Consider the following 23185-nt stretch of genomic DNA (forward strand, 5'->3'; position numbering starts at 1 on the left):
AACTGTAACTACAAGCTAAAGCCTGCCTTCAGGCTCATACTGTGAACTGAATGTAAGTAAACTTCTTATTACCTTTAAAAGAAGACTGTTGTGTCATTATTGTTTTTAAGAGGGAATTAAAGGGGAATTTACCAGGAACAAATCCAATCTGGACAAGCCGGACTGGACTGCTTAACTCAAGAGATTCTAACGAATCTACCAACTAGCTTCCTGCAATGTACAGAGAATGTGCTCTGCTGCTAACTCACTAGTGTGAGTGAGGAAGGATAATATTTAATCAATATATGCCCTCCTACTATCCACAACATTCTGACACAATCAAGATTGGGAAGGATAAAAGGGAAACAAGGCTGAGATTCTGCGTCTGCTCAAGTTTCTCCATTGACAGAATATGACTTGGCTGGTTCAGGAATACCACTAGACTGTGACTTCTGGACTGATCCCAACCCTGGCTCTTTGGCAGAGGTGGGAACCTGACCTCACAGATTGACCTCGGACCTTGCTCATTGTATTGGACCTGGACCAATATTTGACTATTTGGACTGACTTGCCGCCATGCGGGTGGTGCTGTGGGTTAAACCACAGAGCCTAGGACTTGCCGATCAGAAGGTTGGCGGTTCGAATCCCCGCGACAGGGTGAGCTCCCGTTGTTCGGCCCCAGCTCCTGCCAACCTAGCAGTTCGAAAGCACATCAAAAGTGCAAGTAGCTAAATAGGTACCGCTCTGATGGGAAGGTAAACAGTGTTTCCGTGTGCTGCTCTGGTTCGCCAGAAGCAGCTTAGTCCTGCTGGCCACATGACCCGGAAGCTGTACACCGGCTCCCTCGGCCAATAAAGCAAGATGAGCGCCGCAACCCCAGAGTCGGCCACGACTGGATCTAATGGTCAGGGGTCCCTTTACCTTTACTTTTTACCGCCAGGTACACTGGGGGTCGGGACATCTAGGTGGCCCTTTCCTGTGGGACTCTGCATCCCTACCTCCAATCCATACAGATCCCAAACACAAGTCTAGGACCTCCTTGGGCTGAACCTGGTTTGAAAACAGGAGCTATGGTTAAGCTGAGGTGTGTACATTTGAGAATGCTGTTGTGCTTGCACAGATGACAACTTTATTGAATTGTTCTTTGAGGCAGGGGGGTTGTAGGAGCAGTGAAACTAACCAGGCAATGCTTATCTAGTGAACACATCCCCTCCCCCTCTCTGGTGTGTCCAGCAACAGAAACTTGAAACACGGTCTGTGGGACCAGCAATGACCTCACTGCATTTTAAGCTGCTAATTATTTGTGGCTAATGCACACATGGTCATCACCTCTATAGCCCTGGGGGATATTGCTTCCTTGTAAGGCAAGCTCTTCCTGCTTCTTCTCTAGTTTCCCTAAAAACTGTGGTACAAACAGGAAACATGAGGGGATCTGAGATTGCAGCCTGCAGGGGGACAAGATATTACCTGGCGGCCATTTTAAATTTGAGAAAGATATTGGCAGGCAGTAACTGTTATGTACTGAGTTGAATAGGATCCAAAAGGCAGCAGTCTGATTGGTCCTAGAACAATAGGATTCAGAATGCAGCAGTCTGATTGGTCCACAGGAGCCACCCAATCCAGCTCCAGGTGGAAGTGAATCCACAACCTGATTGGCCTACAGGAGAATCCCGGAATTAGCCAATCACGTGGGGCCCATTGTGTAAATAATGTATGTAAAGCAGACATTCTTGGGGAACTTCCATTCCTCCTCACCACTATGAGCTGAATAAAGAGCATGAAATCCACTCTCCACTCCAAGTATATTTCACTAACAAAGCTTAGTGAATTGGGTGCGGGGGTGGATTTTGGGCTGCCAAAATTATAAGGACTGGATGAAGTGAATTGTAAAGCACTACATTTCTGAAGGTGGGCCAATCAGAGGCCGCACTTTGGTTTCTGAACGTTTTGTAAGTCAAACGGACTTCCAGAGCGGATTCCGTTCGACTTCCAAGGTACGACTGTACTAAAGACCTTCTTCCATGAATGGTACACTCCCTGAAACCCACTCCCCAGCAATATTCTGTGGCACCCAGTTAATAAATCAGATTGGGGGACATTTACTGTGCAACAAATTTGTGTGTGAATTTGAGTATACTATTGTGACCGTTAAACATGAGCAGGGTCCTTGTATACCATCCCCAACAACTTATTTCTTCCCCCTTTTCCCCATAGTTTTGCATGCTTGTGATGAACATTACACAACAGCCAACTTTTAATAGACTTCTTCAAAAAGCTGATTCTGGAGGGATAACAGAGACACTTCCAGGCTGTTGCCATTTTCAGGTGGGATTCAACCACATACAGGCAAAATTCAAGTTGTGCAGCAAATCCGCTTCTCCAAAAGACTGGGCTTTTTGCCATAAGGAAAGTGATGGGGAAATGAACTGGTGGAAAGCACAGGGTAAGACTTGCTTTGACGCAAAAGTTTTCTTCAGGGTTGCTGGGATCATAACTCTATGAATGGTAACCTACAGTGCCCAGAATTCTTTGAGGGGTAAATGTGCTTCGAATGTGCTTTGAAGGTATAGTGTGTATGCATCTCATCCAACCTCCCCGCAAATAAAATGAATGCTCATGAAACAACCAATGCTGTCTAACCTCCCTGCAAACAAATCGGGATGAATGAACAATAAACCAGTCATCTGGAAGTGCGCCAAATCTCTTCCACTCACCTCAAAGGCCAGTTACACCAGGGGTCAGCAACCTTTTTCAGCCCTGGGCTGGTCCACCGTCCCTCAGACCATGTGGTGGGCCAGACTATATTTTTTGGGGAGGGGGCAATGAACGAATTCCTATGCCCCACAAATAACCCAGAGATGCATTTTAAATAAAAGGACACGTTCTACTCATGTAAAAACACGCTGATTCCCAGACCATCTGTGGGCCGGATTTAGAAGGAGATTGGACCAGATCCGGCTCCTGGGCCTTAGGTTGCCTACCCCTGAGTTACACAGTCACAAGCTGGTACAGCCCAAACACAGGGAAAACTGAGGTATGTTAGACCAGGGAGACCATGAGATGGAAGAAGTGATGCGACAAACGGGCTGCACACGGAGAAATCAAATTATAAAGCTAGCCGCTGTAATTCAGTATAACATAGAATAAATAGCATCCCTCTCTGAATGTAAAGTAAGATGTCCTGCAGTGGAGACATAGCCTCATCTTTTCCTTCTACTGCTATCACCTCCTCCTTTCCATCTTTCTCAACCTCTCTGCTATTATGCAGTAAATTGAGACTCCTGCTGCTGCTGCTGCTGCTGCTGCCTCCGCTGTCTAAACTTTTCTTTCATCCCAGCCCCTTCACATGGGCGGGGAGAGGCAGGGAGGGCCAAAGGAGCAGGACAAGTCGCCAGATTGATCTGGAAAGGAACCAGTTTAATCCCAACCATCAGGAACAAGGAGCTGCCAGCAAAGCAGGGGCCAGCCTCCTGAGATCAGGCAAGAAGAGAGATCTCTCTCTCTCTCTCTCTCCCTCTTCTGCAGCAGAGACAGCAGCTGCTGGGTGGAGCACCTCTCCAGGGAAAATGCAGCAGGACAGAAGCATCATCACCAAAGGCAACATGCAAGAGGCTGGTTTCCCTGGCACCTCTGATTCTGATTCTAATCAACAGGTAAAGCCTGGGGACTGCGCAGTTGTGGGCGGAGGAGACAAGAGATACAAGTAGATAAGAAGCGGGGAAAGGACAAAGTCAGCTGTCTCCCACGGGAATTAACCAATTCTACCGTTATTCCAAATCTGTAATGTTGTAAGAAAAAACTGCTCCTTTTCCCTTCTGGGGTACCCAAGAGCCCATATAGAGTCCTTTACTTTAGCAACAGTCAGAGTTGCATACGTTTAGCAGGTGGAGTTTAATTTTTCCCATCACTTCTATCCCCACGTGGGTAAAAAACCTTGAGTTTTGGCATGTCAGGCAGCTCTTTAAAGGCACAGCAGGGCCCACAGCTGGGGGGGAGAGATAACTGTACATGGATCTCTTTGGGGGGACAGCAGGACAGCCCTGTACTTTTAACACAGGGTGAGAAAACAGGCACCTCCACAAGCCACTTTATGGCTCTGTGTTGTTCACTCAGGGAAGCTTTTCACAGCACCCACATAATATCGCCCACATTAAATTGCCGTCCCATATCTAACCCCACCCTCAGTTTAATCCAGATTTGCCATTTCCATGGTCTGGGGGTTTCTGTTTGTTTACTGACGGGTCTTCTGTCTAAATGATGAATCGAAATGAAATGGAGAAATAATATGGGATGGCATTTTGATGGGGGAGGCATTGTGTGGGCATAGCATAAAAATTGAATGCGTGAGGAGCATCGAGGCCACAATAACCTGCTTGGAGGAGGAGTTCTCCCGAGCCCACTTCGGAGTTTGGTTTCCTTCGTCTTGTTTCCACTGCGATGCTGAAGCAGCAGACTGACAGCCGCCAAAGACTCTCCTTCCCTTGTCTTGCCTCTCTGCCATGAAATGATGGAATGTAGCACACTAAAGTATATAATGTTTCTCTCAATCTCTCACACACAACTCAGGTCACCTTTGTTTGCCCAGGCACTCCTGTTGGTCTTTACTCTTTGCCTTGGGTCTTCTCAGATTTTTTACCTCTAACATGAGTTGCCGGAATAATGATGGTGGTGGTGGTGTTTTGCAGTGCTCACCTCTCTGTGGTGAGGGTGCCATTTGTTGCAGCCATTTTGCATGAGTGGCCTCGATTTGTTTTTTGGAGTCTGACTGCACGGTTACGTGCTTATTAAAACTCTAGCAGCAGGTTCTTCAAGAGAAAAGCAGAATTGGGAGAGGGAGATTTGCAGCAGAGACGCTGTCAGAGAATTCTCCTCACCTCCAAGCCCTTGCGCACCTGCAGGTAATGGTCTCTTTGCAAAGACCCAACAAAATGTAATGGTGCAGCCCCAGCATTACACAGCCACAGCTCTGGCTTGTTCATTTCCGTATTTTTCGCTCTATTAGACGCACCGGACGATTGGACGCACCTAGTCTTTAAGGGAGGCTCCCCTGCGGAGACTTCATCCCGTGGCTAAGCCAGAAGCTAGAACAGCCAGAGGGATCCCGCTCACTGTTCTGGCTTCTTTAGCCGTGCACAGCCTCTCCGGGTCAGGAGAGGCTGCGCGCAGCTATGGCTCAAGCCAAGACAGCCAGGGGGATGGATCCTGCTCGCTGTCCTGGCTGCTTTAGCCACGTGCAGCCTCTCCTGGGCAAGGGGAGCCTTCATCCCCTGCCCGGGAGAGGCTGCGCGTGGCTATGGCTCCCGCAAGAGCCGTGCTCCCTTTCAAGAGCGTGCAGAGTGTGTGTGCGGCTCTTGGGGGCCCCCAAGAGCCGCACACACGCTCCATACGGCTCTTTAAAGGGAGCGCTGACAGAGCCTCCCGCCTGCATTCGCTGCATAAGACACACACACATTTCCCCTTACTTTTTAGGAGGGGAAAAGTGTGTCTTATAGAGCGAAAAATATGGTACCTACCCCTCCCCACACATCATTGTTACAAGCAGTCTTCTCCTAGACATTCTCTTTTGAACCAAAAAGGTCCGAGTGGCTGAGGGGAGCTGAGCCCTCCCCCCATCTCTCTGCACTCCATCGTTGCAGACATTTTTATTACAGTCCATCTCATTTAATACCAAATGGGGTGAGCGGCCATTGTTGCAGCCTGTCTCTTTTACAGGAAGTGAGCTCCGCTGGCAGGAAGGGTGTGTGAAATGCAGAGCACTGCAAGGTAAGGAAGAACTGGGAGGTCAGGACCCTCCAGGTGTCCCTATTTTCCAGGGACAGTCCAGGATTTACAGAAGCCATCCTGGTTTCTGATTTGATCCTGGAAAGCCCCACTTTTCCTTATGACGTCCCCATTTTCATGGGAGAAATGTTGGAGGGTATGGAGTTATGTGACCCCCACCAAGCCAAGGAGATAAGTAACTATACAACCTTTAGAAGACATCTGAAGGCACCCCTGTAAGGGATTTATTTATTTTTTAGCGTTTAATGTTTTGTTATGTTTTTATATATGTTGGAAGCTGCCCAGAGTGGCTGGGGAAACCCAGTCAGATAGGCGGGGTATAAATAATTAGTAGTTGTAGTAGTATTGAATAGGGACTCAACTACATTAGTCAAGAAGCAGAGTTTTGAATGTGCTATAAACATGCAACACCAGAAGGCGCCAGAGAGCACAGAAAAAATTCTAAGCGATTCTCCATAGCGGTTTTTTTCTTTTGTTATAATGATTTAATTTCTGGCGTATTTATAGCAGGGGGGGTGTTCCTGTGTGTAGATCCACCCAAGAATATCCCTATTTTCATCGGCTCTATGTTACTTAGCCCTTTAGAGATGCCTTTGACAACCTGCTGCTCTGAAGATGTCCTGGACTAAAACCCCTATCAGAGTCAGCCAGCCAGAAGGACACCAGTTTAGTGAAGGCTATTTTAGAGCATCATATTTTATTAGAGGGACGTGGGTGGCGCTGTGGGTTAAACCACAGAGCCTAGGACTTGCCGATCAGAAGGTCGGCGGTTCGAATCCCTGCGATGGGGTGAGCTCCCATTGCTCAGTCCCTGCTCCTGCCAACCTAGCAGTTCGAAAGCACGTCAAAGTGCAAGTAGATAAATAGGTATCACTCCGGCGGGAAGGTAAATGGCATTTCTGTGCACTGCTCTGGCTCGCCAGAAGCGGCTTAGTCATGCTGGCCACATGACCCGGAAGCTGTACGCTGGCTCCCCCAGCCAGTAAAGCGAGAGTCGGCCACGACTGGACCTAATGGTCAGGGGTCCCTTTACCTTTACCTATTTTATTAAAAGTCGCATACGCTTCAGGTTAAAGACTCTGCTAACCCAGAAATAGTGCTTCAGGTTAAGAACTTTGCTTCAGGATGAGAACAGAAATCGTGCTGCGGCGACGTGGCAGCAGCAGGAGGCCCCATTAGCTAAAGTGGTGCTTCAGGTTAAGAACAGTTTCAGGTTAAGAACGGACCTCTGGAACGAATTAAGTACTTAACGCGAGGTTCTTCAAAAATTTGCTGGCTTTTGCATCTTTATCATTCTGTAGTTTTGATGACCTTTTGATTCCCCCTCCACCCCTGTAAGGATGATGGAATTACTAACTTTAGGAGCAACCACCTTTCAAAATCACTTCCATTTTTAGTTGGGTTCCATTCCCCCGCGCCCAGAGTGTTGTCAGCTGTGCAGATGCCATGCATTTCAAGCATGTCTCCCTCTCCAAAGAATTCTGGGAACTCTAGTTTACTGCTCAAAGAACTGCAGTTGCTAGCACCCTCAACAAAAGAGTCCTTTGGGGAGGGGAATGTGCTTTAAATGTATGGTGTGCATAGACCTGTGCCTTTGAAGAGCTGCTGTGCTGGGCAGGAATCTGTGAGGAAGAAGCAGAGGGATGGTAAATACAGAAATAAAGAACTAGCTTGGGCCTTTATAGGTCCCATGGGAGTGCCGCTTAGATTTCTCCCCTTAAATTCTGGCTGGATCATGCTCTCTGTGTTCTACCTACATAAGCTACGCAACCGTTAAGAACAAATTTTGACTGTTAATTATATTTCAGAGTTCTATATTCCAGCTTTTCAGATAGAAGCAGTTTACAGGAATGCACTGGCCAAACATCAGTTTTCAAACAATTTTGCCAAGCAGAAGCTAAACCATGAGGTTAGACTAAAGAATTACAAATAAATGAAGAAATACATGTCATCAATGTGAAGAAAGCGATCAAGCCAACTCAGTTTCTGCTTCTGACCTTTATGCTTCATTAGGCAACCACAAGCACTTCCTTGAGTAATCTGAAGTGGCACTCATTTTATCATGGCACAGAAAAAGATTGTCAAATATAATATAATAGAACTTCATTTTTCACTTTGTTATGTATGGGTGCTGTGTTTTTTCTTGTGGTAGACGTTTTTTAAAAAATAAAAATAAACAAATCCTTACTGAAATATTAGCCAGTATGGACATTTCCTGTTTAGTCTGCTGTTGCAAGGATCTGTCAATGAGTCGATTGATTACTCATTACTTTATGAGGGCAGAAGAAGCCAAACTAGATGTTACTTGGCAATATGAAGTTCTCATTGTCGTCATCGCCCCCCCCCCCCGCCCTGCCATGCCAGCTACTTGTGAAATCAAAAACAGCTATGACACATGAAACTATTATTTATTGCATTTATATCCCACCTTCCCCCCCCCCCGGGAGCTCAAGGTGGCGCACATGATTTTCTCCCCCTCCTCATTTAATCCCCACAACAACCCTGTGAGGTAGGCTAGGTTGAGAGGCAGTGACTAGCCCAAGGTCACCCCCAAGGAGCTTTGTGGCTGAGCAAGGATGTGGGTGGCACTTGTGGGTTAAACCACAAAGCCTAGGACTTGCCGATCAGAAGGTCAATGGTTCGAATCCCCGCGACGGGGTGAGCTCCCATTGCTCGGTCCCTGCTCCTGGCCAACCTAGCAGTTCGAAAGCACTTCAAAGTGCAAGTAGATAAATAGGTACCACTCTGGCGGGAAAGTAAACGGCATTTCTGTGCGCTGCTCTGGTTCGCCAGAAGCGGCTTAGTCATGCTGGCCACATGACCCGGAAGGTGTATGCCGGCTCCCTCGGCCAATAAAGCGAGATGAGCGCCGCAACCCCAGAGTCGGCCACGACTGGACCTAATTGTCAGGGGTCCCTTTACCTTTACCTTTTAAGGATTCGAAGCCAGGTCTCCCAGGTCCTGGCCTGACTGTCTAACCCAGGGGTCAGCAAACTTTTTCAGCAGGGGGCCGGTCCACTGTCCCTCAGACCTTGCAGGGGGCCGGACTATATTTTTTGGGGGGAATGAACGTATTCCTATGCCCCACAAATAACCCAGAGATGCATTTTAAATAAAAGCACACATTCTACTCATGTAAAAACACGCTGATTCCCGGACCGTCCGCGGGCCGAATTCAGAAGGCGATTGGGCCAGATCCGGCCCCTGGGCCTTAGTTTGCCTACCCATGTTCTAACCACTACACAACACTGCGATAGGAGTGATGTCCAGTTCAGCTCAGACAGGAATGTACTCTAAAAAGACAGGTCTGTGTCCCTAAGCAGCTGACAGTCTAAATTTCTGCAGTGGGTGAGACAAAGGAAGGGAAGTGAGGGAATGGGAGAGGGTCAGCTAGTCAAGGGATGCATATGAGCGGATACAGCTACATTTACTTACGTTTTGTTTCAGATGGATATGAGGACCAAGGGCCTGAGTCAAAGACTTCGTGGAAAAGGTAGGCTTCTTGTCACCAAACATAAGGCACAAGGTACACTTCTGTGTGATTTTAAGAATGTAAGCAGATCCCTGTCGGATCAGACCAAAGGGCCATCTTTTTTTTTTAATCATTTTTATTGATTTTCCAATAAAAAACATCCAGTTAATATATCCAATCATAATATTCCAATTAAAATAAAGAAGTCCAAATTATAATTATTAATTTTTCAGAGCTCCCCACGGTCTGGATCTCTCAAGCATATCTCCACATCTCAGTCCTGACAGACCAAAGGGCGATCTAATCTCACAGTGACCAGTCAGATGCCTCTGGCAAGCTGGACGTGAGTGCAATAGCGGTCTCCCCAATTGTGTTTCCCAGAATCTGGCATACTACTGCTTCTAACACTGGAGATACTTGTTGGTGCAAAAGGCACATCACACCCAAACCAAACAGTTTTACATTCCTGAGACTAATCTGTAAAGAGGCTCCGGGAATTGATATACAGGGCTATGACTGAGCATAGCTGTCAACCGTCCCTTATTTGGCGGGAAACTCCCTTATCCCAGCACTGTGTCCCGCTGCTGTCCCTTATGGATGATGTCCCTTAAATTTCCCGGGTTTCATGCTCACCCAGCTCAGGAGGGAAGCAGCGGCTCGAGGTCCTCCGCCGAGAGAGAGAGAGCGCACTGGTGCTGTCGTCCTGGTGCGAGGAGTTCCATCGGCCCTTCCCCACCCGAGAGAGGGGGGAGAGAGACTCTCGTCCACACTGACCACAAGCCCGGAGGCAGCAGTGGTGGTGGCAGCTGAGGAGGCGGCCTGAGGGAGGAGGAAGAGGAGGCGATGGGGAGGGACGCAGAAGGGTGGCGCTTCAGCGGCCGTGGCCGCGCCACAACTACCTCATGCCGGATTGACAGCATCTGTCAATCCTGCCAATGTATGTAACTCTTTACAATAGCAAAATCCCTTATTTTGGCTGCTGATCCCTTATTTTCAAATCTGTAAGTTGACAGCTATGTGACTGAGACAAGGGAGATGGAAAGGAATATGCTTTGAGGACCAAGATCCTTTCTCAACCTAACAGGGAGCATTCAAGAAGTCACAACGTACATTTGAAGCACCTCCAGAGCACCTTTGGAGCCCATGACTTCAACCCCGGAATTCTGGGAACTGCAGCATTTCCCTCACATAACTACAATTCCCAGTTTCCTTAACAAGCTACAGTTCCCACGATTCTTTGCGGGAAAGCCATGTATGTTGGATGTGCTTTAAATCTGTGGTGTGGATCTGTATTAGTAAGGAGGCTAGATTACAATGCTATGAACCTGGGAATAAACCCAGTGAGCACAGACAGAAATAACGTGTGTAGGGTATCACTGACTATCACCAAAGCAAGCCTGACTGCTTGAGTAAGACCCTGAGGCAGTTTAGTGAACTAGCCGTCAACTCCAGGGCTGTACTGTATATGAATGAAATGTCATATTTCATATTTGCCAACATCAAAGCTACCAAGAGATATGGGTGCATTTCTACGTACATTTTCTTCGAAGCCTCTCCCGTTGGTTTATGTTACCTCTGGGTAAGCAAGGATTAAACCAGCTGCATGGCGGTCCAATTTCAAACATTTAAGTTAAACTTTCACATTCAACGTGTGAATTTACATTTTGATTTCGAAATTTCCCTTTGAGAAGTTGAATGGAGAAGTTGGAAGTGGTTGGTTTTATATATATACCGTATTTTTTGCTCTATAAGACTCACTTTTTCCCTCCTAAAAAGTAAAGGGAAATGTGTGTGCATCTTATGGAGCGAATGCAGGCTGCACAGCTATCCCAGAAGCTAGAACAGCAAGAGGGATTGCTGCTTTCACTGCGCAGCGATCCCTCTTGCTGTTTTGGCTTCTGAGATTCAGAATATTTTTTTCTTGTTTTCCTCCTCCAAAAACTAGGTGTGTCTTGTGGTCTGGTGCGTCTTATAGAGCGAAAAATACGGTGTGTGTGTGTGTGTGTATATATATATATATATATATATATATATATATATATATTTGTTACTGTTCTTTACAGCCCGAATTGTAACCGTGAAGGCTGAAAACCAGCCTAGACGCAAGAGGGCCGAACAGCTCAAAATGGAAACAAAGCAAGAGAAAAAGAAGGAGGAGAAAAAAGAAGAGAGTTCTGGTCTCATTGAATTCTTTAGTTCCTATCAGGAGCTTTTCCAGTTCTTTTGTAACAACACAACCATCCATGGGGCCATCCGACTGGTCTGTTCTAAGAAGAACAAGATGAAGACGGCCTTCTGGTCAGTTCTCTTCTTCCTCACCTTTGGCCTCATGTACTGGCAGTTTGGAATCATCTACAGAGAGTACTTCAGCTTTCCTGTCAACCTGAACTTGAACCTCAATTCTGATAGGCTGACCTTCCCTGCTGTCACGCTGTGTACTCTCAATCCCTACAGGTAAGCCTGATGATGTGCAATATTGCCAGTTGGGGCTGACTTGAGCCTTGCGTGGTCTACTTCCCCTGCCCAGTGTTTTAGGTTGATAAAGGGTGAGTTAGCACTCAGTATCCACAAACAGTTAAGGCACGACTAACCTGTGTAATTGGGACGTGGGTGGCGCTGTGGGTTAAACCACAGAGCCTAGGACTTGCCAATCAGAAGGTCGGCAGTTCAAATCCCCGCGACGGGGTGAGCTCCCGTTGCTCGGTCCCAACTCCTGCCAACCTAGCAGTTCGAAAGCACGTCAAAGTGCAAGTAGATAAATAGGGACCGCTCCGGCGGGAAGGTAAACGCCGTTTCCATGCGCTGCTCTGGTTCGCCAGAAGCAGCTTAGTCATGCTGGCCGCATGACCCAGAAGCTGCACGCCGGCTCCCTTGGCCAATAAAGCGAGATGAGTGCCGCAACCCTAGAGTCAGTCACAACTGGACCTAATGGTCAGGGGTCTCTTTACCTTTACCTTTAACCTGTGTAATGAGATCCTGAGTATCTGATCTTGCGTTGAAATATGTTCCATGCCCGATCAGATCAAGGGGGTGGTTCCAGGCATCCATTTGTCTCAAGAGGCAACAAAGTGCACCACCGAGAGCGAAGGCACACTGCTGGGGAATCACGGCGCCTGCTGTGGCTGCAGAAACTGGCAGTTCATAACTGCTGCCTCCTGTGCTGTTTTTGCTGCATTAGCAGCACCACAGTGACCTCCCTGGAGCACAAGCTTGGGTAGTGTGTATGGAGGTCCTGGGCTGCCCAGACAACAAGACCCTTCTCTCAGCCTTGCTGATGTGGGCCAAATGAAAGCAGAACAATATGTTTGGCACCAGCTTGGCTGCAGGAGTTGCCAGGAAGCGGCCCAGTAGGCACCATCCAACTATCTTGTGTATTGTTTACTCCTTGGCCCATTTCTCCTCCTGAAGAGGTCCTGGCAAGGCAGCAGGTATGGATTTTTCCTCAGGGTTTACTCCCAAAGCCTTTCTCACAAATAGCCACAACACAGCGGAGGTTTAGGACCATGCAGAAACCGCCTTCTTGACCACTGGACCCACTATTGACCTAGTCCACTCATTCCACCAGAGCTTGTCTTTGCACATAGAGGAAGTCTCCAACTCACCGAGGGTTTGAGACCCATTGGTTGCCCTCGCCTGGTTTAGTTGATCCGTCAAGGCCATTCCCAGGGTGTGGCCGCTGTCACATGTTGACAGCTTCTAGGAATCATAGAATCATAGAATCATAGAGTTGGAAGAGACCACAAGGGCCATCGAGTCCAACCCCCTGCCAAGCAGGAAACACCATGTGGCAGGAGCCACAGGTGAGAGCTGAGTACAGGGTGAGGCCCAAAGGTGGACGAAACAACCCCAGAAGGAGCATGGCGTGTCCCTCCCCTAACACCCCATGCACCCCTAACCGACCATCAAGTAGACTATATTACCTTCTGCCCACCTTTCACGTACTGGATCCCTTGAGGTAAGACCCCTTTAAGCCCCTTCTTCCATCTTTTAGGTACAGTGCGATTCAGGAGCAGCTGCAAGAGCTGGATCAAATCACACAGCGGACCCTGATGGAGCTCTACAAATACAACATGTCCATGGAGCAGAAGAACTGGCAGGCCCAATCGCTGAGGAAACGCAGCTCCAGGAGCCTGTACCGCCACATCCAACGCCACCCGCTCTATAGACACAAGCGTGAGACCAGCATGGAAGAGAACAATCCCCAAGTGGACAAGAGTGACTGGAAGATTGGTTTCATTCTGGTAAGGATGACTTCCTATTCCTTTGGTGGCACCTCTCTGCTTCTTCCTTTTTTTTTATAAATTTTTTATTGGTTTTTCAACACATATTAAAAGACAATACAACACAATACATAAACAAACAAACATATGAACACGTATAATTTCTTAACCTTTTTTTCCTTAAACCTTCTTTCAGCGACTTCCCCATACCTCCCCTTTCTGCATCCCTGTTTTAAATCTTTCCAGCAACCCCTAATTTCAATTTCTTATAACACTTTCTTTAAATCTTTTTTCTCATATCCCATTGTTTGTCACTGCAATTCTATTTTGCGTTACCCAAGACATTTTAGCATTCATTAATTTTACAACAGTTCTTAAGATAAACTTTAAATTTCTTCCAATCTTCTTCCACCGTCTCTTTCCCTTGGTCACGGATTCTGCCAGTCATCTCCGCCAGTCCCATATAGTCTATCACCTTGGTCTGCCATTCTTCCAGTGTGGGTAGCTCTTGTGTCTTCCAATACTTTGCTAAAAGTACTCTTGCTGCTGTTGTCGCATACATAAAAAACGTCCTATCTTTCCTTGACACCAATTGGCCTACCATGCCCAGGAGGAAGGCTTCTGGTTTCTTCACGAAAGTGCATTTAAGCACCTACCTCTCTGCTTCTTCCTGCTACCCTCCAACAGGTCTGCCCTGCGTGACACACACACACACACACACACACACCAGTATTGTTTCAAAGTCCAGTATCTCTGCTGGAATTCAAAAGCTGGAAAGGAAAGAGAACTACTTGAAAATGATTTATAGATGGTATTTAACTCTGAGTAGACTTGCTAAAATGTATAAATCCGAATCAGATAAGTGCTGGAGGTGTAATGAGATGGAGGGTACGTTTTATCATATACAGTGGTACCTCGGGTTACATACGCTTCAGGTTACAGACTCCGCTAACCCAGAAATAGTACCTCGGGTTAAGAACTTTGCTTCAGGATGAGAACAGAAATTGTGCTCCAGTGGCGCAGCGGCAGCAGGAGGCCCCATTAGCTAAAGTGGTGCTTCAGGTTAAGAACAGTTTCAGATTAAGAACGGACCTCTGGAACGAATTAAGTACTTAACCCGAGGTGCCACTGTATGGTGGACTTGTAAAAGGGTAAAAGCATATTGGGAAATAATATAGAATGAATTGAAAAAAATGTTTAAAAGTACCTTTCCAAAAAAATCCAGAGTCCTTTTCGTTGGGCATAATTCAGATGGAAATTCCCATTTGTCAAAAGAGGTTGTTTATGTATGCTACTACTGCGGCCCATGTTCTGCTAGCCCCAAAATGGAAAACGAGCGAAGTCCCAGCTAAAGAAGAATGACAACTTAAACTGATGGAATACGAGCAGCTTGGAGATTTAACATATAGAATAAGAGAACAAGAAGAGCATACATTTAAAGAAGACTGGAAAATGTTTACTGAATATATGGGTGGAAACTGTGTACATTTAATAACACTGGTAGCATTAAGGTAAATTCAACAGTGTAAATAAATTTTGATGGATGTAACAATGGAATACTGAATGGTTTAGTTTATGCAAAATAGGCAGGGATGTCTGGTATGTAAATTGAGCCACGGAAAAAGAAGGGAAGTCATTGATTTAAAGTTGTTTGGATATTTTGAAATGTAAATTAGAAAAAATAATAATTAAAAATTACACACACACAAGCTGGAAAAGACAGTGACTGAATCTAACTCAGTGTCACTCATCTTCTCAAATGGTGCAGGTTCAGATTACAGTGGTACCTCGGGTTAAGTACTTAATTTGTTCTGGAGGTCCATACTTAACCTGAAACTGTTCTTAACCTGAAGCACCATTTTAGCTAATGGGGCCTCCCGCTGCCGATTTCTGTTCTCATCCTGAAGCAAAGTTCTTAACCTGAAGCACTATTTCTGAGTTAGCGGAGTATGTAACCTGAAGCGTATGTAACCTGAAGCGTATGTAACCCGAGGTACCACTGTACCTGCAACATTTAAATCCCCAGTTCATCAAAGAAACAAACAATGCTTTTTATCAGTAAAGATAATCTCTTTTTACTTTGGACGACGGAATAAATGTTAAATTGATGTATCTGCATCATAGCTATCCTGAACAACCATATGTCTTATGACAATCTTGCTTGTGTGACAACCAAGATTTGAGCCTCTCTGGCTTCCCCAACATTTCTTCCTCGTCAGGCATTTGGAACGACCCTCTTCCTCCATGTCCATTTGATCTTCCCAGGGCCCACATTTCATCCTCTATGCCCTGGGGAAGTGGCCTAACGGGGTTGTTGACTTCCTTTTGCAGTGGAATGAAAACAAGACAGACTGCTTCCACCAAATGTACTCCTCGGGTGTGGATGCCGTGCGAGAGTGGTACAGCTTCCACTACATCAACATCCTGGCGAGCATCCCCGACGTCAAAGACCTCGACGAGTCCAATTTCACAAACTTCATCTATTCCTGCCGTTTCAACGAGGAGACCTGCAACAAAGCGTAAGTCCCCAAATAACTGCTGCTTTATAAACCCACCTTCCCCACCTCGGTACCCGTTGCTGGCTGGGGCTGATGGGAGATATAGTCCAAAGCATCTCAAGGCCAACAGGCTAGGAAAGGCTCTCAATGATTGACATGGGTCACTCACTGTTCATGGGTATCTTAATTTTGGCCTAGTTTTGGAAAATACTGTATTTTTTGCTCTATAAGACTCACTTTTTCCCTCCTAAACAGAAAGGGGAAATGTGTGTGCGTCTTATGGAGCGAATGCAGGCTGCGCAGCTATCCCAGAAGCCAGAACAGCAAGAGGGATTGCTGCTTTCACTGTGCAGCGATCCCTCTTGCTGTTCTAGCTTCTGAGATTCAGAATATTTTTTTTCTTGTTTTCCTCCTCCAAAAACCAGGTGTGTCTTATGGTCTGGTGCGTCTTATAGAGTGAAAAATACGGTACATGTTTGGTTTTTAAAATAAAAACTAAAAAGGCCACCTTCCGATCACTGATTCAAAGTGCCTCAAAAATTCAATATAAAAAAACTAAATAGCTGATGAAGTAGTGGATTTCCATGTTAAAGAAGGCAATTCACAACATGATCTGTGACCCTCCTTCCAAGAGAAGGGGAAGGAGCATGGAATTTTTACATAAATATCCCCCCCACACACACACACACCTGCTTGTTTACTTGCACCTACACTTCCATCCCCCAGGTAATCTGGATTTTTCCACCGCCAGACTCTGAAACCAGAAGCCACTCTAAGAGAAAAATTGTCTGAGGAGCATTTTTCTGAGGAGAATTGGTGGGCATTAGCAATGAGGGTAAAGGGGGGGGGGATTCAGTGCAGCTCACATTTAAAGCCAAATCTGCCTAATTCGCACTTGCCAAAGCCATACAAGAAGCAAAACACAACCACCTTTCAAAATGCACATTTATTCAAATTTTGCAATGCAGTTCTCTAGGCAAACAATATGTGCACACATTCGTGGAAATAACACATAAAAGAGCATTATTGAATTCATAAAAAATGGCTTGCAAAAATGTGTACATTAATCAGAACTGTCTACAAGAATGTGTTCTCATTAGGAGAAATACTAAAATGTTGACTATTTTTATGAGGATTTTTTTTTTTAATTGCAAATCGCTTCAGAAATGTGGAGCACTCGATTTAAGATTGGGGGGGGGGGGAATGTGAAACAGAGAGAACCAAACTGGTAGAACTTTCCATCCCCAGTGGGTGGAAAGTTTGAGGGCTTGTTCACACTTCAGTGCATGCGTTTGAGAGATTTTTCATTTACCCCGCCACTTTCCCCAGGAAACCCCGCTGTTTACCACTGAATCGTAACAAACACTGATCGGGTTTTCTGCGGATTAACGTTTCTTCCAATTAAACAGTAACTGTGTTTCCCCAGGGAAAACAGTGGGACAAAAGAAAAACTTCTTTGACTCATGTCTAGAAAGCATGGAACAAGCAGAAGTTTGGACAAACCCTTCGGACCCTATATTCCCAGTATCTCTGTGTATTTGGGAACATGTTTTTGCCATGAAACCTTCTAAAAGGTAAAGGTAAAGGGACCCCTGACCATTAGGTCCAGTCGTGGCCAACTCTGGGGTTGCAGCGCTCATCTCGCTTTATTGGCCGAGGGAGCCGGCGTACAGCTTCCGGGTCATGTGGCCAGCATGACTAAGCCGCTTCTGGCGAACCAGAGCAGTGCACGGAAACACCATTTACCTTCCTGCCAGAGTGGTACCTATTTATCTACTTGCACTTTGAGGTGCTTTCAAACTGGTAGGTTGGCAGGCGCAGGGACCGAGCAACGGGAGCTCACCCCGTCACGGGGATTCGAACCGCCGACCTTCTGATCGGCAAGTCTTAGGCTCTGTGGTTTAACCCACAGCGCCACCTGCGTCCCTCTTAGTTCCACTCAAATATGACATCTGAATGAAAAGCAGTCCCACCTTTGCAAAATCCTGCCTGGCAGCTTGGCAACCCCAGTTAAGGACCATTACAAATTATGTCCAGGGGTGCCAACTTGAATAAAATATTGGGGGGTCCAGGTAGGCCCCACCCTGCATAATCAATCACAAGATGTGGTACGCGCACACCATTTGAATGGCAGTGCCCATCAACTTTGGGGAGGCCTGTCCCCTCAGATATTTTATTGGCGGAGCCGAAGAGACCTTGGTCCCTAGTAGCTGGTTCCTATGGTTATGTCAGTGCAGCCACACCAGTAGATATCCCCACTCTCCCACCAAGAAGGAGGTTGACGTCACCCAAATGTTGTGGGGAGTCGCTTCTTTCATTGGAAGGTGTCCACATGATTCATTTGACACCCCTTTCCATGTGATGCTGAGGGAGCCTTGCTCTGCCTGTTACCCACCAAGCCAAATACAGCCCACTGGCCACGTGTATAACCTCTCTCTGCTGACAGGTTCTTGGCCACTAGCCCCCTTCCCCCTGTTTTTCCCAGTGCCCCACAAGCAGCAAAACAAGGAAGTGTATCAATTTCCCAGTGGGCTGCATTTGGCTTGGTGATAAGGGCGCACATGAATCAGGCCTTCCGTGACCACAGGGGTTAGTTACACTGGTTAGATTCCCATCTCTGGAACAAAAATACCATTTTTCCAGTGCTGCCAAGCCTCGGTTGTTTGGGTCTAGCTGGCAGGCTGACAAACCACCATTAGTTCCAGCAATTGTTTGCAGTACTTTGTCAACTCACCTTACTCTGACCTTCCTTTCACAACTTGTGCACACCGTTCCCCCCCCCTTCCAAACCCACCTGCTGCTGACACCAGGCTTCTTCACAAGTGCCCTGAATCAGCGCTGAATGCTGTTTATTCTTGTTTAAATTTGCATTACGTTTAAGCCTTGCTGATTTGCCTCTGGTGCTGAAGACACTATTTATGGTGTCGACACAGCTTGCGCCTGGGTCATGCCCACAGCTTTCACACATCCGTTGTGCCTCTGAATTAGAAAGCACTGGATCTTCTCTGAGAAGGCTGCTAAGTGCATCAAAGCTGCTCAGGGAAATTTTCAAACCCTGAAATTTGGGGTCCCCTTCAAACTGGTGCCAAAGTTTTGTAGGATTTTGTAGCATGAACCATGTTTGATTTTTTTGTTGTTAAGTACGAACCCCTGTTTGATGTCTCAATTAATCAGTGGGGGGTGGTTCTACAAAACAAGGGGTTCACACTACAAAACCCTACAAAACAACCACAAAACTTTGGCACCGGTTTAGAGGGAATCCGAAACTTTAGGGGTCGTAGTTAAGGAAGCTCTGCTGCAGGGTCATAATCACAGACACAATTTGGTCACCCCGCGACGGGGTGAGCTCCGGTTTCTTGGTCCCTGCTCCTGCCAACCTAGCAGTTCGAAAGCACGTCAAAGTGCAAGTAGATAAATAGGTACCACTCCGGCGGGAAGGTAAACAGCGTTTCTGTGCGCTGCTCTGGTTCGCCAGAAGCAGCTTCGTCATGCTGGCCACATGACCCAGAAGTTGTACGTCAGCTCCCTCGGCCAGTAAAGCAAGATGAGCGCCACAACCCGAGAGTCGTCCGCAACTGGACCTAACAGGCAGGAGTCCCTTTACCTTTACTGAGGCTAAGTAAAATGTTATGAGGCAATGAGCAAATATTTGAATTCACTACAGCACCTCTGCACACCAAATCTTTGGGCAGAGGAAGAAAACATAATATTGCTGGGCTTGGTTGAAGAGCTGAAGTCAGCAGAGAATAGAATCACAGAATTGTAGAAGTTGGAAGGGACCTCAAGCGTCATCTAATCGAACCCCCTGCAATGCAGGAATTTCAAGTAGCTCAAACATGACAGGTGGCCATTTTTAATAGCCTTCAGATGGGATGGAGCAGGTGTTAAGCGCTATTTGACTCTGCTGGTGCAAAAAAGAACTTTGGATGCAGCAAGGCAAGCACTGCTTTCACCTAATTAGCCACCCCTTAAGTGATGTCAAATGTACCTCAGCAGCGCAGTGGGGAGGGGAGGGTGAAGAGAGTGATTGGCGGCAGAGCTAGGGGGGTCAGGCCAGTGGGTGATGGGGCCCTTCTGAGCTCTGGTGCCCTCAGCAGCTGCCCAATCCTGCTGACCCCTGAGGGCACCAAGACAATGCCAAGGTGCCATCTCCATGGTTGGCAGCAGCAGTGTACTGCATGTAACCAATCTGCCAACCCAACTTGTTCAGTTGTGAAATGTGTTGACTATGCCCAGGCTGCTCAAGTGGTGTGTTAAAATCGCAAGGCCCATTAGAGTTGTCGCAGATCATTCACAACTAATTATCTCTACACTGTTCCGCCTATGTGGCTTTTATACTTAACATTAGATGTATGTTAATGGCACAACACTTTGTTTTATGTTATGCTCCATGCACCGTCCCTGTGCATTTGTGTACTTGACTAATTTGTGCACTAAATACTAACGTGCCACCATACTGTTTTACTGGCAAAAGAAAGTTATCAACAAAGGCATGTTAGTTTGGCTTCATTGGCATATAGGTAACGGTAAAGGGACCCCTGACCATTAGGTCCAGTTGCGGACGACTCTGGGGTTGCGGCGCTCATCTTGCTTTACTGGCCGAGGGAGCCGGCATGCAGCTTCCGGGTCACTTCTGGCGAACCAGAATAGTGCATGGAAATGCCATTTACCTTCCCGCTGGAGCAGTACCTATTTGTCTACTTGCACTTTGACGTGCTTTCAAACTGCTAGGTTGGCAGGAGCAGGGACGGAGCAACAGGAGCTCACCCCATCGCGGGGATTTGAACCGCCAGCCTTCTGATCAGCAAGCCCTAGGCTCTGTGGTTTAACCCACAGCGCCACCCGCGTCCCTCTCATTGGCATATAGTGGCATGCTTAATACCAACCGCAAGATAATTTGTTTGTATGGCTTTCTTGGAGCGTATTTGACCCCAATATTGGACCAATAGTCTTTTTTTTTTTCCTATTGGCAGAATGTTAAATCAGCACAAAACCTTCCATCTTAGGACAGGCAAGCTGCAAGACTTGGGACTTCCACCATGACAGAAACTTCTTTTTCTCTCTTCCTCCATTCCATTTTTAAAGCAGGAGGTTGATACCTAGGCTGAGTTCTCATACACTATAGCCTGCTGGCTTCTTTTGCTATTGTGTTTACTTGGCCGCAGTACAGAAATTGTGCTACTGTTGATTTTTGTTCATTTCTAATGGGCCAACGCAGTAGCCTGCCTTTTTCACTTTTGTTCAACTGAATTGTCTTTCTGGATAATTCCATTGGTTAGAGCATAGTGCTGATAGCGCCAAGGTTGCAGGTTCCATCCCTGCATGGGACAGCTGCATATTCCTGCATTGCAGGAGGTTGGACTGCATGATCTTCAGGGTCCCTTCCAACTCTACAATTCTATGATTCTTCATTGAGTTGACCTGGACACTTTGCGTTTCTTCTTCTCAGGAACTACACTCATTTCCATCACCCTATTTATGGAAACTGCTACACGTTCAATGACAACAGCAGCACACTCTGGATGTCCTCCCTGCCTGGGATCAATAATGGTGAGCAGGGGCTTGGAAGGTGGTGATGGACGCCGGAAGAGGCTCCTTGAGCTATATCCTCATTCCCCTTTCTAATCTGGCACCACATTCATCTCTTTCCTGCAACATTGATTTTTCTTCCTAGCTGAGCTCACTCCTACAGCCACCTGCCTGTCTTCTTCTCTTTCTTTCTTTGGATTTTTGTGTGTTTCTTTTCTTTCTTTCTTTCTTTTTTGATAATAGTTTTTATTTGGTTTTACAAGTTAAAATTTACATTCAAAGTCATAAGTAATAAAAAGATTCACCCAAATATCTAGACTTCCCCCCCTTCCATGGGTTCCATCTCTAGTCCTTTTCTGCTGCATATTTTAAGTTACTCCAAGTATCCCATTTATTCCTAGTTCTTTTTACAAGTGTTATTCAAATATTGCTAAAGAGTTCAATTGTTTACACTGGTCTCCAAGGTAAATTATGAATTTCCTCTAGTCTTTGTTGAAATTCTGGTCTTCCTGGTTTCTGATTTTCCCAGTCATTTTCACCATCTCCGCATAGTCCATCAGTTTGGTCTACCATTCCTCTCTTGCGGGAACTTCATCTTCTTTCCATCTCTCTTTTGCCCTGTTTTCATCTCTGTGCATGACTGCCATTGGCCTTCCCTGCCCTCTGTCTCCACAGGTCTCTCTCTAGTTGTCCGCACAGAGCAGAACGACTTTATACCACTTCTCTCCACTGTGACGGGAGCCCGAGTGATGGTGCACGGTCAGAAGGAACCGGCCTTCATGGATGACGGGGGCTTTAACGTGCGCCCCGGTGTTGAAACATCCATCAGTATGAGAAAGGTGAGGTCAGAAGTAGGATATGAGACCTGGCTTCAGTGTGCAGAATTGTGAGAGAATGAGGGGGAAGAACATGGCTCCCGTAAGACCCATTGGATTCAGTCAGAGGTTACAAAAAGAAAATATAAAGAAATGTTGGTTAAACATAAAGGTAAAGGGACCCCTGACCATTAGGTCCAGTCGTGACCGACTCTGGGGTTGCGGTGCTCATTTCTCTTTACTGGCCAAGGGAGCCGGCGTACAGCTTCCGGGTCATGTGGCCAGCATGACTAAGCCGCTTCTGGTGAACCAGCGCAGCGCACGGAAACGCTGTTTACCTTCCCGCCGGAGCAGTACCTATTGATCTACTTGCACTTTGATGTGCTTTCGAACTGCTAGGTTGGCAGGAGCTGGGACCGAGCAACGGGAGCTCACCCCGTCACGGGGATTCGAACCGCCGACCTTCTGATCGGCAAGTCCTGGCTTCTGTGGTTTAACCCACAGCTCCACCCGTGTCCCTGAAATGTTGGTTACTTTCCCATAAAACTAGAGGTAGAGAGAGAAGCTGATTTGGTGTGAGAAACAGCTGCAAATCAAAGGGAAGGAATGCAACTGTGCTGATCTGACATATTGTGAATTGTCAGGAAACAACAAACCGTCTTGGGGGCACCTACAGCGACTGCACAGAAAACGGCAGCGATGTGCCCGTGAAGATCCTCTACCAATCCCGCTATACTGAGCAGGTATCTACATTTGACTCACCCACTAATCCTTACCCTGTAATTGGCTCCAGACCAACCCTGTTATGATTATGATCCTTATTTTTATTTGCATTACATGCCTGTCCCCGTAGGTTTCCCAGGGTATTGCTAACACTGCCCTAGGGTGACA

General features: G+C 46.7%; 1 protein-coding gene across 2 annotated transcripts in view; it reads left to right on the top strand.

Moving 5' to 3' along the window:
• Positions 1-3377: 3377 nt before the first annotated feature.
• The window catches only part of SCNN1A (sodium channel epithelial 1 subunit alpha), a 29467-nt gene continuing 9659 nt past the window's right edge, over positions 3378-23185 (top strand). The window contains exons 1-8 of one of the 2 annotated variants that reach the window (XM_083593425.1): positions 3378-3632; positions 9208-9253; positions 11296-11686; positions 13224-13473; positions 15784-15971; positions 21400-21500; positions 22155-22318; positions 22939-23037. In XM_083593425.1, coding sequence (XP_083449551.1) covers positions 3546-3632; positions 9208-9253; positions 11296-11686; positions 13224-13473; positions 15784-15971; positions 21400-21500; positions 22155-22318; positions 22939-23037 — 1326 coding nt within the window. In that variant the 5' untranslated portion in view covers positions 3378-3545. Of the gene's footprint in view, positions 3633-9207; positions 9254-9470; positions 9576-11295; positions 11687-13223; positions 13474-15783; positions 15972-21399; positions 21501-22154; positions 22319-22938; positions 23038-23185 lie in introns of those variants that run through there. The other variant, XM_083593424.1, reaches the window with a different exon arrangement.

The sequence above is a fragment of the Podarcis filfolensis genome, assembly GCF_964270895.1.
Source record: "Podarcis filfolensis genome assembly, chromosome: 17".
Taxonomy (NCBI): domain Eukaryota; kingdom Metazoa; phylum Chordata; class Lepidosauria; order Squamata; family Lacertidae; genus Podarcis; species Podarcis filfolensis.